General features: G+C 48.3%; 2 protein-coding genes across 4 annotated transcripts in view; both read left to right on the top strand.

Annotated features, from left to right (window-relative positions):
• Window positions 1–7,839, top strand: part of LGI3 (leucine rich repeat LGI family member 3) — a 29,766-nt gene extending 21,927 nt beyond the window's left edge. The window contains exons 7-8 of the mRNA XM_081017431.1: window positions 1,275–1,439; window positions 3,583–7,839. Coding sequence (XP_080873557.1) covers window positions 1,275–1,439; window positions 3,583–4,400 — 983 coding nt within the window. The 3' untranslated portion in view covers window positions 4,401–7,839. The remainder of the gene's footprint in view (window positions 1–1,274; window positions 1,440–3,582) is intronic.
• A 2,288-nt stretch (window positions 7,840–10,127) lies between these two features.
• On the top strand, window positions 10,128–18,202 carry REEP4 (receptor accessory protein 4). 3 transcript variants are annotated; one of them, XM_081017549.1, is made up of 8 exons: window positions 10,128–10,296; window positions 12,993–13,065; window positions 14,462–14,538; window positions 14,677–14,797; window positions 15,071–15,184; window positions 16,344–16,476; window positions 17,041–17,213; window positions 17,394–18,202. In XM_081017549.1, the coding sequence occupies exons 1-8, from the start codon at window positions 10,265–10,267 to the stop codon at window positions 17,451–17,453; spliced, it is 783 nt and encodes a 260-aa protein (XP_080873675.1). In that variant the 5' UTR covers window positions 10,128–10,264; the 3' UTR covers window positions 17,454–18,202. The 3 variants fall into 3 exon arrangements, with proteins under 3 accessions (XP_080873675.1, XP_080873674.1, XP_080873673.1); XM_081017548.1 differs by lacking the exon at window positions 10,128–10,296 and adding an exon at window positions 11,629–11,690; XM_081017547.1 differs by lacking the exon at window positions 10,128–10,296 and having other exon boundaries at window positions 12,826–13,065.
• Window positions 18,203–18,674: the final 472 nt, after the last annotated feature.

Below are 18,674 nucleotides of genomic sequence, written 5' to 3'. Positions count from 1 at the left end.
AACGCTGCCTCCCTTCTGGTTGCATAGCAACCCCCTGAAGGTCGTCTGATTCCCCCCCCCCCCCGCCTGCCGACTGTGAGCCTTCTGAGTCTACTTTTCTATCTGCAACTGGAAACTCAGGAGGAAAGGGGGTCAAACTCACCCACTCTTGCTTTATCTGTGACTGCATTCCCTCATCTTCAGAGTCAGACTCTTCCCAGGCATCCAGCTCAGTCACATCCCTGACACTCCGGTTTGGAGAAAAGGGTTAGGTACAAGGAGAGGCAAAGAGAAGGTCACATGAAAAATCATGCTCAGTGTGGAGAAAGTGAATAGAGAAACTGAAATACACTCGGAGTCAAGTGTGGATTTCATGCTCTTTATTCAGCTCATAGTAGTGAGGAATGCTAGTTCGCCCGAAATGTCTGCTTTATATACATTATTTACACAATGGGCGCCACGTGATTGGCTAATTCTGGGATTCTCCTGTAGGCCAATCAGGTTGCGGCTTCACTTCCACCTGGAGTTGGATTGGGTGGCTCCTGTGGACCAATCAGACTGCTGCATTCTGAATCCTATTGTTCTAGGACCAATGAGACTGCTGCATTCTGGACCCTATTGTTCTAGGACCAATCAGACTGCTGCAATTTAGATCCTATTCAACTCAGTACATAACAGAAACATTTTTCTCCCTCTTTCCTAACACTGGAACTCATGCACATCCAGTGAAGCTGAATGTCGGAAGATTCGGGACAGGTCAAAGAAAGTCCTTCCTCATGCAGTGCATAGTTCAACTGTTACACTTGCTCCCACATGAGGCAGTGGTGGTCACCAAGTTAGATGGCTTTTAAAGATTAGACAGATTCATGGAAGAAGAGAGGGCTGTCGATGGCTACTAGCCAGGATGGCTCTGGGCCACTGGCCTGACCCAGCAGGTTCTTCTTACATTCTTATGTCCACACTACAGAACAATGAAATGTAACAGAACGGATGAAACCATGGCTATAAACGACCTACATTTCACGTGGCAAAACATGGGTGGATAGGGAGGGTTACCCTGGCACTGGACTGATGTCCAGAAGGTGAGGATTCTATGTAAATAGGACATCGTAATCAAGAAGGTTTTTCCTGACCAGTGTCTAATGTCATGTGGGAATAGGAACCCATAGAGTTCAGGCAGGCTGGTGTGGTAGAATGTGGCCCTTCAGGTATCCAGGGTCCCAAGCTTTTTTTAGGCAATCAGCAGGAATTGTTTGGGATAGAGACAAGGTCTCTTTGTTTCTTTCCTCCATCAGATTTCGTGGTGCACCAGGTCCTGCCTTTCCAGTCTGTGTCCGCAGAGCCGTTCCTGTACTCCAGCGACCTCTACGTGGCCCTGGCCCAGCCCAGTTCCAGCAGCTGCAGCATCCTCAAGTGGGACTATGTCGAACGGAAGCTGCGGGACTTTGACCGCATCCCTGGTAAGCAGTGGATGGAGCCATAGAATTTGTAGAGTTGTGTTATAAGAATTTTAAGGTCATAATATGAATGTTTATAGCTGTATATATAAACCACATGTCTGAAACCCCAGAGAAAAGGTCCTGAACAAATTGACCTCAAATATTTCTCTGCAAGGTCAAAGTGGGAAACCTCCCCGTTGTCTCTTTCCTCACAGATTCTGTCCTCCCAAATCCTGTCTTAAGGGCACATTCAGGATATGAACAGGGTGTGAGCCTTTGACCTATGACCGAGATTCAGGAATTAAGTAGTTATAATAAGAAAAAAGTGGCCAAAACCCAGATAATGCAATCAGGTAACTTGCCAGACAGGAGATAAACAACGCACTCAGATTTCTGTTGTAGACCGCCTTTTCTGTGATGTAGGTATGATGTATCTGGGGGTGGCCTTTGCAGAATGTCCACCTAAAACTGTCATGCACGTGTGCAACAGATGCATGTCTTTTGTCATGCATTTAAAAATGCCAGAGAGCAGGGGTGGCTAAGGTGCATGCCCCATTCCTCATTGCAACCTGTTTGAAGCGGCTATTGCTGCATTTCCCAATCCTCTCTCCATGGTGCCTCCTTCCTTGTAGTCTGTTGCCTGCAACATTTAGCTGTGATTCCTGCATTGCAGGGCAGGGATCGAAAGAGATGACCCTTTGGGTCTCCTTCCAACTGATATAAATAAAAAAACTGCTCCTTTTCCTCTTATGGGGTATCCAAGGGCCCATACAGAGTCCTTATGTAGGTTCTCTATTGGTAGGAGAAAATAACAGAGGCCCACCAGAGAATACAGTGGTGCCCCGCAAGACGAATGCCTCGCAAGACGAAAAACTCGCTAGACGAAAGGGTTTTGCGTTTTTTTAGTCGTTCCGCAAGACGAATTTCCCTATGGGCTTGCTTCACAAGACGAAATGTCTTGCGAGTTCTTGCGAGTTTGTTTCCTTTTTCTTAAAGCCGCTAAGCCGTTAATAGCCGCTAAGCCGCTAAGCCGTTAATAGCCGCTAAGCCGCTAAGCCGCTAATAGCCGTGCTTCGCAAGACGAAAAAACCGCAAGACGAAGAGACTCGCGGAACGGATTAATTTCGTCTTGCGAGGCACCACTGTACTGAGAAGCAAAGAGGCTAGTAAGCCTGATCTTTAATAAACTGTTGCAACAGGGTCCCCCGCTCACCCCACGCAGGGAGGGAGGAGAGGAACCCAGAACATTGATGTGCAAGCTCTTATATAGACTTTTGAAATTGCCCACCCTGTAGCTCAAGACCACCCCCCAAAACATCATACATACATCACAGAAAGAGGTGGTCCCCAGCAGAAATTTGAGTGTGTTGCTTCTCTCCTGTCTGTCAGGATTGCCATTTCTGGGTAGCCTGGCCATTCCTTTGAGATGGTAAGTACTTAGTTCCTGAATCTCTTACACATATTGATAGTGTGCTCAGCTTAACAGATACTTGCCAGACTGTATTTACAGGGAGGTGTAAGCCCCTACAGTCCAAAGACAATTGGAGAACTTTTCCCATTTCTTTCCTCCTTGCAGAGAAATATCTGAGGTCAATTTAGGAGAGTCAAAATAGCTTCAGGATTGTTCTCCTGTACTATTTCAGACACATGGTTTATATACTTATGTATGTGTTTGCCTTGTACATTTATGAACATTTATTTTATATATACATACAGTATAAGACCTTTGTTGTTGTTTAGTCGTTGAGTCATGTCCGACTCTTTGTGACCCCATGGACCAGAGCACACAAGGCACTCCTGTCTTCCACTGCCTCCCACAGTTTGGTCAAACCCATGTTGGTAGCTTCAAGAACACTGTCCAACCATCTCGTCCTCTGTCGTCCCCTTCTCCTTGTGCCCTCCATCTTTCCCAACATCAGAGTCTTTTCCAGGTAGTCTTCTCTTCTCATGAGGTGGCCAAAGTATTGGAGCCTCAGCTTCACGATCTGTCCTTCCAATGAGCACTCAGGGCTGATTTCCTTCAGAATGGAGAGGTTTGATCTTCTTGCAGTCCATGGGACTCTCAAGAGTCTCCTCCAGCACCAGAATTCAAAAGCATATATGACCTTAGAATTCCTATAACAGACCTATTCCTGTGTTGATGCCTCATAATGTTCTCCTGCAGCTCACTCAGCCGTTTACTGCAAGCCCATCGTGGCCGAGTCGCAGCTTTACGTCGTGGTGGCCCAGCTCTTTGGCGGCTCCTACATCTACCGCTGGGACACCAACATCGACAAGTTCATCAAGATCCAAGACATCGACAGCCAGAAGATCCGCAAGCCCAACGATATCGAGGCCTTCCAGATCGAGGGCGAGTGGTTCTTCGTCATTGCTGACAGCTCCAAAGCTGGCTCCACCAGCCTCTACCGCTGGAACCAGAACGGCTTCTACTCCCACCAGGACCTGCACTCGTGGCACCGTGACACCGACGTGGAGTACCTGGAGATTGACGGCAAGCCCCGGCTGATCATCTCCAGCAGCTCCCAGGCCCCCATCATCTACCAGTGGAACCGCTCGCAGAAGCAGTTCCTCCACCTGGGCGATGTGGCAGACGTGATGGACGTCCAGATGGTCAAGCACTTCCGGGTCAAGAGGGACAACTTCCTGTGCCTCAGCCGCTACATTGGCGACTCCAAGGTGGTCAAGTGGGAGGGCCTGCGGTTCACGGAGCTACAGACCTTGCCCTCCCGAGGCTCCATGGTGATGGAGCCGTTCCGCGTGTCCCAGCATCAATATATGGCCCTGGGGAGTGACTTCTCCTTCACCCACATCTACCTGTGGGACGAAGAGAAGCAGAAGTTTGCAAAGTTCCAGGAACTCTCTGTGCAGGCTCCCCGCGCCTTCCGCCCCATCCCTTTGGAGGACATGGATATCCTACTGGCGCCCAGCTTCAAGGGGAACACACTGGTTTACAAGCATATCGTGGTAGATCTCAGCTTGTAGGGCAGAGGTACGTCACCGCCACCCCCTACCTGCACACACACACACACACACACACACACACACTTCTGCTGGAGGTGAGCACCTGAGCACTGTAGTCACTTGGAGCAAACCTGCTTACTCATCCCCCACCCTTTTTCTCTCCATGGTAAGGATATAAGCTCAGGGCCTCCTCCCAAGGTCCACTCTTGGTCAGAGAAACAAAACAGAGATGACAACAAAACACAAAAGGGACCTAACATACACTCACTCACTCCTACGTCGACCTGGATGTATATGCAATAATAATAACACACCCCTAGACCTCACGTCATTAACTCCATGCAACGCTGGCCAAGCCTGCCAGTTGAAACGCAAATCTTGTTGCCAAATTTCAGCACCGAAGTAACTCTACACACACAACAGACACGTGAAGATCCCCAGAATAATGACCACACTTGGAAATGACCTTTTGAGGTGATCCCTTGAGCGTGTAAGAGTTGAAATGTTATGTTTCCACACTTGGGATTTCCTCTGGGGTTGCCACTTTTGGTTTTTTAAAGTACACCCACACGACAACGTTGTCATCAAATCGCTGTTCTCCTGCCTTTCCTCCCGGGTTTCTTCCATTTCTTTTGAGATCTCCCAAAAGCTTAATTTTGTTTTGTATTTTTTTAAGGAATGGAATAGCATCCTGAGTGCAAACCATGATGAAAGTGCAGTAGAAATGATGTCTGGAGGGCATCAGCTGGCTCCTGCCAATCCATACGAATCCATTAACAGGGAGCTCAACACAAACCAACGTCCTTTGCTCCATACTTCCTGCCTTGCAACAAATAAACCCTGATTCTGCGTGCGCGCACACACACACACACACACACACACACACTTTTTATGGCTCTGCACCAGCAGCTCCCAGCTGCCTTCCAGCTGTGCCTCTAACATCCCAGTTTTTTCTGACTGGTCCATCAGCTCTTATTAACCTCTAAACCTACAGCAACTCTCATCCTAAGAAAGCCGCTTTCTAGCTGTTGCGGACAGAGAGCTAGAAAACATAATGGCAATTGGATTGGGAATCAGGTAGCAAGTAAAGAGACATAAATATTAATTACACAACCCCTACCAGAAATCCCATGATTTCTAAGCTCGTTTGCAGATTCCTGAGGGTCCATAAAACATTATTCCACATACTAAGAGGAATACGCTGGAAGATATCACAGGATCGAGACCAGACATCCATCTGGATAGTGCAACTGATGCATACGGTTTATGATTATATGAAGACAGGTACTATATGCAGCTATTTTATTATGCAACTAAAGTATGTGACTTTGGCAGCGGACGTCTCTCTATATTTTTACATATTCCCCAAAGAGTACTCAGTCCTGCTTATTGCTTCTCGTTAGGCAAAAAGTGTATTAAGAAAAGAGCAAAGCCTGCTTTCAATGTGGGGCAGAGGTGGCAGGTGGGTCTCTGTGACTCCAGGTGGTGCATGGGGCAAACTCTTGCCCAGTTGGGTGGGTCAGCATTGCATGTCGCTCGCTTTGCCGGCTCAGGGTGGCTGCAACTTGACATAGCTCCCTCTTCCAAATCAAGGCTGGCTTTGAACCTCTTGGGATTGGCTCAGGAGAGATGAGGAGCAGCAGAAGGTGGGACTTGCTGTTGTCCAGTCCCAGAATAAAGTGAATGGGATTTTGATCTACTGGTGACATCTCCTGCTAGCATCATTCAATGGGCCAGATCCTCAGAACCATTTGAAGCATGGAGAAACCTCAGTCAGACTCTTGGCCTCCCAGAGTCAGGCCCCAACAGCGAGAGGGCTTCTGGAAAGGGTGGTAGAAGGAGGCTATGGAATCCTTAGAGCAAGCAGAACATCCAAGTGTGCAAACAGAAGGAGAACAGCAAAACAGGCTAAACTTGGGGCAAGAACAGGAGCCAGGGCAGGGAGAAGCCTGGTAATCTATGGCTCAGGCTTAGGAATGTGGTGCAGAGGGTTATATAAAACAGAAAGTGGTGCACCACAGATACCTGGGTTCAAGAGGGTCATGTGATTTCTGCATTGCAGGGGGTTGGCCCTTTGGGTCCCTTCCAACTCTACAGTTCTATGATTCTATGGGCGTAGGTGGAAATCCATGCACTGCCTTCCTTTAGTGGAAGGAGCAGGGCACCCAAACGCGGTCTCCTCTTTTAATTTGCAGTATTTATGAAAGCCTTCGGTGCAATTGAGACCCTTTACACCTAACGCTTGTAAAGGCAGAGTGTAGTCAATGCTATTTTTCTAGAAAAACAGGTGCTGGAACTCACCGTGAACGCCTCCCTTGTTCTCTTATAATGGCATGCAGAACGTCCCACATCCAACCCCTAGCATCCCTTGGTAGGGCTGGGAAAGACTCCAGGCTGAAACTCAACTGACTCTCCCTGCCTTCTCTCCAGTTTTCCTTCATCACGTTGTGCTCTGGCCCTGCTTGTGGGTTTCCCAGAGGCATCTGGTTGGCCACTGGATGCCAAACTTGATGGGCCATTGGCCTGATCCACCAGGATTCTTCTTCTGTCCTTATGCCTTTCCTCTCTAGACCTCGCCCTCACTCTCCACAGCCACCTTTCGCCAAGGCGATGGAGAAAAGCATCTCAAGCCATGGAGAATAGCCGTGCACAGCCACAGCAGCAGCAGGGTGGGGAAAAGGACAGCTCAACTCCCCTCGGCTCTGCATTTCTTGTGGTGTAAAATGTAGCATGCACACACATACACACACACACACCATCCTGTCCGGATTCAGGAATTTAAGGCCCAGGGATATGAAGGATACAAGTGTGATGGCCTCAGCCCTATGGTGTAAGTTATGTTGCAATCCTAACCCCCTTACTTTGAAGTAAGCCCTATTGAATTAAATGGGGCTTACCTCTGAGTGGTTACAGTGAGGATTGCAGCCTTTCTTCTTTTTGGATGGAGAGCAGGGTGCCTCTGGGCCTACACAGAGAATCTGTGTCTCACCATTCTGGAACATGAGTAGTTCTCTTGTCTTCAGCCAAGATAGCCTTTGGCAGGTAGGTGTGGAGGCTGCTCAAAATTAGGAAATAACAACAGCATTTTGAATTTGCAAGGAGGATGGCCTTCAACATCTGTGCTGGGAAGAACTTGAGGGAAAATATTAGGGGGATAATTTCCAGCAGGAGGCTGTTGACTTTTCCTTCGCCTCACCTGCTCAGTGCTATCCATTTAATAATTTAAAAGGTGAAGTGAAGCTTCCATCAGGACGCTTGGACCTTTCCTAGGGAAGGCAGGATATTAAGCAGGTAGGGGAGACTCTATATGGACAGGACACTTCTCACGACAGACACTTCTGCTTAACCACATATGAAATGCACTTGGGAATGTGCACTGTGAAAAATAGTGGCACCTCTACACCTTTTAATTTGACTTGGGAAATTTAATTCATTGTAATAAAGTTATTTATTCCCTATTTCTTCATGCTTTCTTCATTAACTGTCTTGAAGCTGGTGTTTGATTTTGCCTTGACTGTCATGTCAAGTAATGTTGTGTTCACATGGGAAAAAACACCTCTCCCCCCTCCCCCCTGCCTTCTTTTGGGGGTCAGCATTAGGCAAAGGGTGTTGTCCTTTCTATTTGGGAGGCCTCTCCATTAGATATTCTTTTGCTGTGATTCCTGCATTGCAGGGTGTTGTGGAAGTTGGGGTTTGCTTTTACAACCTAACCCCCTCTCGAGGGATGTAGGATCTCCCAAGGTCCACTCTTGGTCAGAGAAACAAAACAGAGATGACAATCAGGTAAAAGAATGCAAGGCAGGCTCTTTAAACTTGGTCTTTATTGATCTCTTGCAGCAGTGTCTCTCCCTTCTCCAACAAAAGGAAGAAGAAGAGCCCTAAACAAAATGGGGAACAACTTTTAAAACTTCATAAAGTGTCCAGCAAAAACTGGAGCATGCAAAGGTTACATGTTTTTCCAACTTGTCCATCATGATACATTGTAAATAGCCCATCCAGGTCTGCCATTCATCTTCCTGACATACTGTATCTACTTTTTTTAGATACTGTATTTATCTGGGTTCGTTTTTCTCTTACTGATGCACAAGACCTAAGTTTGACAGGTCTCACTCATTATTTTGTTGACAAGTACCCAACCTACCAATGAATGACCTATCTGCAGCCCATTTAGGAGTTCCTGACTACCTGACTACAAAGGTGACTGCCAAGGTCAGATATGAACCAAACATGGCCCACTTTTATGCTCACTGAGATGTTTTGGCTGATTGGCCAGCTAAACCAGGTGGGGGTAGCCGATAGGTCTCAAACCCTCAATGATTTAGAGACTTCATGCAAAAACAGGCTCTGGCAGATTGAGTGGACAAGACCAATAGTGGGTCCAATGGTCAAGAAGGCGGTTTCTGCACATGATCTACTGGGAGGTGAGGGGCAGGTGGGACTTTTCAACCTGGGAAGGTTGCCCATCTAGGAGAAGGAGAAGTCTGATCCTAAACATCTGCTGCCTTGTGGGATATCTCTAAGAGAAGAAAAGGCAGGAGTATCATTCATAAAACACATTATTCATTCATAAAATATCTTATTTACAAATATGAGAGTTATAAATTGATTCTTTCCAAGCAGCAAAACACTCCAGCAGGGGGAACTGTTGTGCATGTGAAAGCACTAATTCTAAAGTTCTGGTTTAAAGGGGAAATGTGATCCTTTTAAACAAGGAATAATGTCTTAGAGATTGTGTACGGTGGAGCCCTATTTTCTGTAACATGACCCACGACTCTACAACTCTATGACTTATTGACATTCTGATCCTATCTGTTGCCAAATGAGAGAGATGGAACTACGGAAACATAAACCCTCCTTTCTTAATATTGGCCTATTGAACTCTCAGAGTTCGAGATCTCCTATTATTAAGAGAAAAATAACTACCAAACTCTTAGAAGACATCTGAAGGCAGCTCTGTTTAGGGAAGCTTTTAATGTTTAATAGTTTATTGTATTTTAGTGTTTTGTTGGAAGCCGCCCAGAGTGGCTGGGGAAACCCAGCCAGATGGGCGGGGTATAAATAAATTATTATTATTATTATTATTATTATTATTATTATTATTACTACCTGAGTGATGACAGCCTTGACCTAGAACGCGGATTCCCAAACTTCCCTCCCTCAACAACATAGGAACCAACCTCCCAATATTTTATTCAAGTTGGCAGTCCCTACTGAACACGGATCCCCATGAAAATTGCTGGTGGTTCTGGCTGATCAATTAATGATTTTTCTGTCTTTTGTAGCAATTGTAATGTACTTTGCTAGATGCTGCATTTTTTGGTATGCGTTCTTCTATATAAATTCTTAGAACTCCATAGAATTCAAACTGTAGTGCAAACTCTAACACAAGAAAATAAAAGAAGCAGGGATGTTTTGGACTACCACTCCCATCAGCCTCTTCCGCGGTTAGGAAACACCCGGACCGGAAGGATCGCCTCCTGGGGCTGACGGGAGTGGTAGTCCCAAAACGCCTAGAGAGGGCACCAAGCTGGCGGAGGAGGCCGGAAGGGACTCTCCCTCCTGCTACTTAGATCTCCTCAAGCCAGTCAGAGAGGGCGGAAGGGGAACAGTCGCCAGCCCCACTAAGGGGCAGCAACCGCCGTCTTCTCTCGGCCTCCTAATTCGCCCGCCCGCAAGGGGCGGGGCCCAAGGCAGCCTATCGGGAGGCAGGCAGAGCCGTTGGTGCGCGAGGGGGCCGCGCGTGCGCACCGGCACCAACATTCAAACGGCTGGCGAGGGGAGGTCGCCGCACCTGTTGCCGCCGCCGCCGCCGCGGGGTCGGGGCATCGCCAGCGGAGAGCGTCCTTGGCTGAGGCGGCCCAGGCGGAGGAAGCAGAGGCCCGGCCATGATCTCCTGGGCCCTGTACCGCGTCGTGGTGTGAGTTGGGCTGCGTTCGGGAGCTGGTGGTGGGTCGACTGGATGGCCTCTGGGGACCCCCGCGGCGTTTCCGTGAGGGGAAGCTGCGAGGGTTCAGGCCAGGGCGAAGGGGTCACGGGGAGGGGGGTCCTTTCGTCTGAGAGCAGAAGGAGCTGGCCCCGTGTAGGAGCCTGAGGCAGCTAATGGGACTGGAACTGCGCCTCCTTTTTAGATATGTTCATGCCTACCCACAGGACTAGAAACTTGGCGCTGGTAAATGGAGGCGCCTCGCCCCGTTGTTCTCTCCAGCTTGGCGGGTGGGGTTCGCCTCCAGAGAGAAAACGACGAGCCCTTTGAGTGGCACCCTGGCTCCCAGACGCCATGGAGCACCCCCCAAAACACATTATAATTGTACATTATTATTATTATTATTATTATTATTTATTTCAGTTTATTGCCTGCCCTTCCTTCTAAGGTCCCAGGGCAGGTAACAACGCTGTAAAAGACATTAAAACGCATTGCAAAAATAATTAAGATTAATAAAAAGTAAGAAAAGTTCGTGCACATCCACTTGCGGAACGCTGCTGTTTTAGATGCACTCTGGTTCGGTGATGGAGTGTAACTTGGATGCTTGTGGGATGCCTTTAGCGCCAGGCCAAGTGTATGCGTAACAAGGGTGCCCATTGAGGAAGTGTGTTCTGGAGGCTTGGCATGAATAACTCTCATGGAATTGAGTAAGGGCTGTAGGCAGTGTGGGAGTCGGGTGCTGTGCCAGGGGCATGGATGCCATTCAGTTGCGGATCTGTGGAAAGAACAGAGACAATGGAGCATTTTCCCTTTCTTTAGCAATAGAGATCCTTTTCCCTTTAATTTTTATTTCCTTTATAATCCTCTGGTTTGACAGAGTGGTTGGGGGACCTCTGGGCACCTAAAACTTGAAACTTGCAATGTTCCTTCAGCTCCACCGATAAACTTGGTCTTTTCTCAAAGGAGCCAAAGGTTATATTATGCTCTTTGAGTCCTGAATGCAAGACACAACAAGCCATATTATGCTCTTTGAGTCCTGAATGCAAGGCATGACAAGACATGCCCTCTCCTCCCTGGTTGCACAACTGGCAAAATGCTAAGGGCCGTTTTGCACTTGACTCCTGTGGTAGTTGGGTTTTCTTCTGGTGTCTCTCACAAGCTGCACATAGTGGTTCTGAATTGAGTCAGCACCAGGAGGCCGAATTAGATGACTATTGGCTGGATTAGATGACCCAATTCCTGTAAGTCTATGATCCCCAGCTTTGCATCCTTAAGAGAGGAGTCATGCTAGTGTGGAAGGAGCCACATAATGCTGGGCTTCTCTGATGCAGAGAAACTCAGATGCGCCATAAACATTACAGCTTAAATCTTGCAAGTTCTAAATCCTGGTAGGTAGCTGTGTTGGTCTGACGCAGTAGAAATATAAAATAATAATAATAATAATAATAATAATAATATTGTCGGCATGCACATGAAAGCTCATACCAAGACCAAACTTAGTTGGTCTCTAAGGTGCTACTGGACATTTTTTTTTATTTTTTTTATAAAGTTCTAAATCTTCACCCTTGTAGTTTCAAGATATTGCTTGCTCATCTTTCTCAGTAAACAATTGTTCAGCCTCCCTGCCGCTATTTTTCTTAAATATAACCTGCCTCAGTTTTGCTTAACTGCAGACTAATGGGCCTCAGTTTCTTTCAGTCTTTGCTATTGTATGCTTCTTGAACCTGGTGCCTTCCAGGTGTCTTTTCATCAGATTCAGCCAGCGTGGCCCATAGAGTGGGAGCACAGCAGGGGGAGCCGGTGAGAGCTGTGATCCAGAACATTTCAAGGGCTCCAGATTGGGGAACTGAATCTTTTCAGGCATCCCATCAATAGTTCTAGAAGCATCCCGTGGATTCAGAATCATAGAATTGTAGAGTTGGAAGGGTCATCTAGCCCAGCCCTTTACAATCGTTGATTGGTTGTGTAGAGCTCCTTCATCACAAATGCTGTTGCCGTACACTGAGTTGGACCATCGGTCCATCTTGTTCAGAATTGACTGGCAGGGGATCTTCAGCATCTTAGAGAAAGATCTTTCCCAAACTTCCCTGCAAATGCTGGAGAATGAACCTAGTCCCTTCTGTGCACAACCAGGTACTCTTCTACTGAGCTATGGTAACCCTGATCAAATATTCCCTGTTTCCATATATGTTATGGTGCCAACAAGATGGTGGAATGTTCTGCACAACATTCCTGCAGTTTTGAGTCAGGGGCTGGGGAGATTCTTAGATTTCATGGGGGACTGAGCTGGACTTCCTGTCTTGGAGGCTCCTGGAGGGGCTTGAGGTTTATGTCTCCAACTGCCCTTTTGTTTACACCCAGCAGCCAAGGAAGGCCTGGCTGAGGAGCTTGCTGAGCCGGTCCCACCTCTCATTGAGCAACCCAAGGCATGTGTGTAGGAGGGAGAAGGCCCCAGAAATAATCCTTGAGAGTGCCTGAGCTGCTCAGTGCAGTCAGCTGCCTGCCTGGTGCTTGGAGGCCTCTTGCACCCTTCTTGCCATGCCCCAGGGTCGGAAGAGCATATTCTCTGGGGCAGCCATGGAGGCCGCGAAGGCCAAGGTGCAGCACTATGCGAAGCGGTGGTGCCTGTGGATCATAGCTGGATTGTACCGGTGCTGGCCTGCCTTCTTGACGCCCCCTTTCCGTTACAGGCTGGTGCTTGGGATGCTCTACCCTGCCTATGCTTCCTACAAGGCTGTGAAAACGAAAAATATCCGGGAATATGTAAGTGGTGTGGGGGCGGGCGGGGGGGGGGGGAGAAGAATGAAGTAACCCTCAGATTCTGAATACAGTACAGTGGACTCTCCGGATACGAATTAAATTCATTCCGGGGGTCCATACTTAACCTGAAAAGTCCGTAATTGGAGGCGCCACTTCTGTGCACACATGTGGGGCGATAGAGCGCTTCTGCGTATGCGTGTGGTGCGCAGAGTGCTTCTGCACATGCGTGCATGGTGAAACCCGGAAGTATACACTTCCGTGTTTGCTGCGTTTGCAACCTGAAAGTTACGTATCCAGAGCGGTACGTAACTCAAGGGTGCACTGTAGTTGAGTCAAGCTGTGGGTTGATTCCATCTCAGTACTGTGAGTGGCTTCCAGAGTGGGCAGATTCTTCTGTAGCCACAGTGCCCAGGGCTACTGTAGAAATAAAACAAATGTATTTCCCACAGTGCCTGGCTAAAGCAGCCAGGTGCTCTTTTCCAGAGCCAGAGGCATTCGTGCTCAGCTGTGGCATTGAGCACCATGCACTTTTTGTGGGGCTGCCTTGAGGACTACATTTGGACATTTGGGGATTACAAGTGACACTGAATGGCTTCCCTTTGGGTTGTCTTCTCCCACATGATGCTGCTCCTCAGGGGTCCTGCTGCCTGTCCCTCTTCTTGCCTGAGGGTGCAGTGGGTGACTGGGGCAGATCCTTCTAGAACTGGTGGACATCCAATGAAGCTGAATGTTGAAAGATTCAGGACAGACAAAAGGAAGGACTTCTTAATGCAAGCACAAAGTTAGACTATGGAACTCCCTCCCACAGGAGGCAATGATGGCCACCAACCTAGATGTCTTCAAAACTGGATTAGACAAATTCATCGAGAAGTGGGCTATTAATGGCTGCTAGCCAAGATGGCTATGCCCTGCCTCTGCAGTTGGAGGCCACAGTGCTTCTGAATGCCAGTTTCTGGAAACTGCAGGAGGGGAAAGGGCTCTTGCACTCGAATCCTGCTTGGGGGTTTTCCACTGGGACATCTGGTCAGCCACTGGACTAGATGGGCCATTGGCCTGATCCAGCAGGCTCTTCTTATATGCTCCTATGTTCTTCTCAGCCCGGGGACCAGGATTGTGGCTCTCCATTTCCAGGCTGTGTTGCAAATTAAAGACACTTGTGGCTTGGAGGACACACTTGTCATGATGATTAATAAACCAAAGTTAGATGGGGGCAGTCATATTGTGACTGGTGTCTCTTTACCTTTGTTGACGTACTGTGTCTCCATGGTGCAATTCCACATCAAGAGCTGAAGATTTGGGTGCCACCTGAGACCAGTTTCTCCGTAGCAGGGCAGGGTTTCCCCAGGCATTTGCATCTCATTGACTAGGAGGGACCTAACACTTCCTGGTGACTTGGCAGGTCCGCTGGATGATGTACTGGATCGTGTTTGCCCTCTTCATGGCCACAGAGACCCTCGCAGATACTTTCATTTCCTGGTGAGTTGCCGTTCTCCCTCTCCCTCTCTCCCCACCCCATTGTTTCAATGAACTACATAGAAATGTCAGCTGTTGAACAGAAAAGATCCCAAAGCCCACCCGCTCCCTGGTCTCACAACTGTGTTTTCTTCTGAACAGGTTCCCCTTCTACTATGAGATCAAAATGGGATTTGTCATATGGCTGTTGTCTCCATACACAAGGGGGGCTAGCTGGCTGTACCGCAAATTTGTACATCCCACATTATCCCACAAAGAAAAGGTGAGAGTAATCCTGGAACAGACCGTCCGCTTCAGGGAAGGGGGGAGGCATTCAGGGGTCTGGGACCAGGTGAGCCACTCCTTCATTTTTCCGTCCAGTTCTGGATGAGCAAAGGATTTCTGGAAGCTTCTGTGTGGGAGTTACTACATGCATGGAGGTTTTGGTCACCAAAAGTTCCAGCCTTCAATGTGCTTTGCCTATTGCTTATTTAGTTCTGCCAGAGTCATGTGCATTTCATACAATCTTTCTCTTCCTCTTCCTCTTTCCCTGCAGGAAATTGATCAGCTCATCCTTCAGGCCCAGGAGCGTGGCTACGAGACACTCCTGAGCTTTGGGAAGAAGAGCCTCAATGTCGCAGCCACAGCTGCTGCCCAAGCTGCAGCAAAAGTAACCACGTTTCCTCTGCATATTGGCTAAGAAGGGGATGGGGTGGCGGGCTAGCTTGGGCAACAAGCAGCAGCCCTGGAGGCTTTGGGGAAGGAAGAGAAGGGCTGCTGTCCCATTCCTAGGCGGTGTAATGTAGTAGCCTTGTCTGTTGCACTAAAGCCCCCTGTGGCCTTGCCAGTTCCCAGCTCGGCATTGCCAGGCCATGGAGGGTGGTTGAAGTATGCTATGCAAACCTCTCACCCCAGCTGACTGAGATGTAACCAGCCAGAATCTGGGTAGTTCTCTGGACTCAGTTGCCCTTCCCAGTTGACCAGATACTGCCTGCAATAAGCTTTGCCACCTGTGGGAAGGAGCTGGTAGGGTGACCTCATTTTAATAATCCACATGAATGTAGAACAAAATTGGGCTTACTCCCAGCTCTTACTGGGAGTGTGGCCCCGAGGCAGATGCTTAGGCCTTTGAGCAGGATTACGCTTCCCAGCTTGGGCTGGTTCCTTCTCTGGATGCCTCTGAAACAGACCTCTGCTTGTGGAGGTGGGGATGTTTAGAAATATCCCTGTATGGCTGCAGCTGTGGATTGCCTCGCATTCTGCACACTCTTTAAGAAGGTCCTACCAAAGGGGATTTAAAGGAATTCTGCTTTTGGGAGTCATTTATCAGTTGTGTCCCCCTCCCTTGGCACAGGACACCCCTCTTTGTCTCATTCCTTATTTATTAAATTTATTTCATAAAATGTATATACTGCTTAATTTCAGAAAACCTCAAAGCGGTTTACAAAAAGAATAAAACAGTAAAAGCAATTAAAACATCCAAAAATTAAAACCAGCAGTAAACTAGAAACACATCAGCATTCTAAATATCTGGGTTAGCTTGTCTCATGACATCAGTAACAGTGGCAGTTCTCACTGCTCAGTCCTCTCCTCTGTCAGCTCTGTTTAACCCTATGTATTCCTTTCATCTTCCCCAAACACAATTGGGGCAAGGAGCAGTGTCCATATCATGTTGGTTTCTTCTCCATAGTGGAAAAAAAATTACCTCCAGGAAAGATTTTTGGAAGCAAAGCTTTTCTTGTCATTGGGGAATGAGCTACCTTTGAAGGTGGACTTTTGTTTGCATACAGCTCTCTGCTTCATTCCTCCCTTTGTCTTCCCTTGTTCAGAGTCAGGGGGCCCTGGCCGGGCATTTGCGTAGCTTCAGCATGCAGGACCTGCGTTCCATCCCAGACACGGCTCCTGTGCATTACTCTGATCCCCTGTACCTGGAGGAACAGGAGCTCCGCCGGAGGCCAATAGGTGAGCAAGCCCAGAAAATGCTTGGAACTGCTGGCATCCACAATGATCAAGGGGGTGGAGGAGCAACTCCCCTCTAAGGAAAGCTTGCCATGTTTGTGACTTTTTAGTTTGGAGAAAAGGCGAGCAAGAAGTGACATGGAAGACAGTCATAGAATTATGCATGGCAGGGAGGGAGTGGACAGAGAGCTTGCCACTGATTCGGTCTCATGAACAACATATGGGAAGGGTGTTTGACCATTGGCTGTGTTGACTGGGGCAGATGACAATCCAACAATAGCTGGCGTACCAGTTTGCTCCTTTCCCTCCCATAGCTGGCAACTTTTCCCTTTTTTTAAGGGGAATTCCCTTATTCCGAATAGGATTCCAAGCAAGAAAAGGGAAAAGTTGACAGCTATGGTCCCTCCCATCAGCAATTGCAAGGGGGAAAGAAGACCACCACCCCTGTAACTTCCTGGGCTCCTGTTGCATCTGTATTTACATTTAAAAGTGCATGTTGTTTGGTGTTAAAACAGGCATGAGAAAAACTCCAGCCTTCTTTGTCTGCCACTCTTGGTTGTTTCATAGGACACAGGGCATCTCCTCAAGAGCTGGGCTCTGACAGCAACGAAGAGGACTGCTGGTCAGATTCTGAGCTCTCTGCTGGTGTAAGGGGCCACAGCAGGAAGGCTTTGCTTTCCAAGCCGCTGGCCAGGACCCAGAGCCTCCGCATGGTGAAGAAGAAGTCGCCTGTCAAAGAGGTGAGACCCTTGGATGGTGGGCACAGCCTGGGAAGTGCCCTGGTTTGGGCTGGCAAAGGGAGAGGGTGCAACCCCGGCCCCCACCCTTTCCTCCAGAACATCAGCTCTTGTATCCGAGGCTGGGGTATCCAAGCGTGGGGTCTGCATGCCAGAACATTCACACTTTGTCCTCCTCTGCAGGGCTCAACTCGGCTCCCGCGAAGTCGCCTCAGAAAGAAGGTGGCTGATCCAATCTGTTAGGCTTGTCTGCAGGGAAGCCTTGGTTGCAAATGCTGGCACTTGGAACAGCTTGGGACAGCGATGACTGCAGTGCTTCACAGCTTGGTTGTGGAGGGAGATGGGTTTGAAACATACCACGTCCTGGCAATGTGAAGCCTTGTGTACCCTACAGCTACCACCCACACTACAAGCCGGCTCTCAGGGCACCCTCTCCTCCTGGTCTCAAAGTGGTGCCTTGATTGTGACTGGTGGCCACCTTCCTCTCTGTACTTGCTGCCTCTCAAATATCCTGCCCACGTGATGTGCCTACAGGAAGGGGAGGTATCTCTCTCTTTCTCTTTCACTACACATGCCTTTTTTGACACAAGAATACTGTGCCATAAGCAGACTTGCCTTTTTAAATGCCAGGGGTGAAAGAGCTGTTTGTTGGGGGAGTATTAGACTCCAAGAATCTGGGTACCATTTTTCTTGTCCGGACGCTTCGCTGCTTTGAAGATGGGTGCCCCAGAGTGAGCTTAGTGCACTTCTACAGCACTCGCACTTCGGATTGGGGTGCAGTGGTGAGATACCAAAGAAGAAAACAGCCTCTCTCCCCCCACTTTCCTTGTAGCTGCTTACATCTCAGGTTTCTTCTTCCGCTGAAGTTCCCCCTCTCCACCACCGGTGAAAACACTGGCATGTCTACTTGAACACTATCACTAGCTAGGACCTTGACCTAAGTGCATTTGTAAGTTTTGTATATTAAATAAATGCATTTTTATTAGACCTTATATTGCTCATCTTAAAAAGCAGAATGTGTGTGTTAAGGGGAACATTAGCTTAAGAGCTAATGAAAGAAGCATTCCAGCCCAGTATTGACCTTTTAAGTAGGGGTGGAGGGTGGGGAGGCTGCTAATGTACTAGTTCAGCTCCCTACCTGCCCATCTTGATGGACTAGGAGTAGTGAAATACTGAAGGGAGGAGTGTGCTCATGTCACTGGCTCCTGTGGTGGTGAGTTTGCGAAATGGGGTTGTCAGGCCCTGCTCAGTTGCAATGCAGTTTCTAAGAGCCATTTAATGGCTACTCACCTTCCACGTTCTCCTCTTAACTGTTTTATCCCCGCTGCATAGACCTATCAGCTGCCCCTCCCCTACAGGGGAGGTTGCCATTTTATAGAGCCTAAAATATGACAGTATACAGTGGGCTGGGGTGGCCATTCCATAAACTCAGAAATCTAAGGAAGGTGCTTTTAGTGTCTAGGG

This window comes from Podarcis pityusensis, assembly GCF_964106645.2.
Source record: "Podarcis pityusensis genome assembly, chromosome: 8".
NCBI classification, from domain to species: Eukaryota; Metazoa; Chordata; class Lepidosauria; order Squamata; family Lacertidae; genus Podarcis; species Podarcis pityusensis.
The sequence above is the reverse complement of the archived record's forward strand: the minus strand, read 5'-3'. Positions and strand labels throughout refer to the sequence as shown.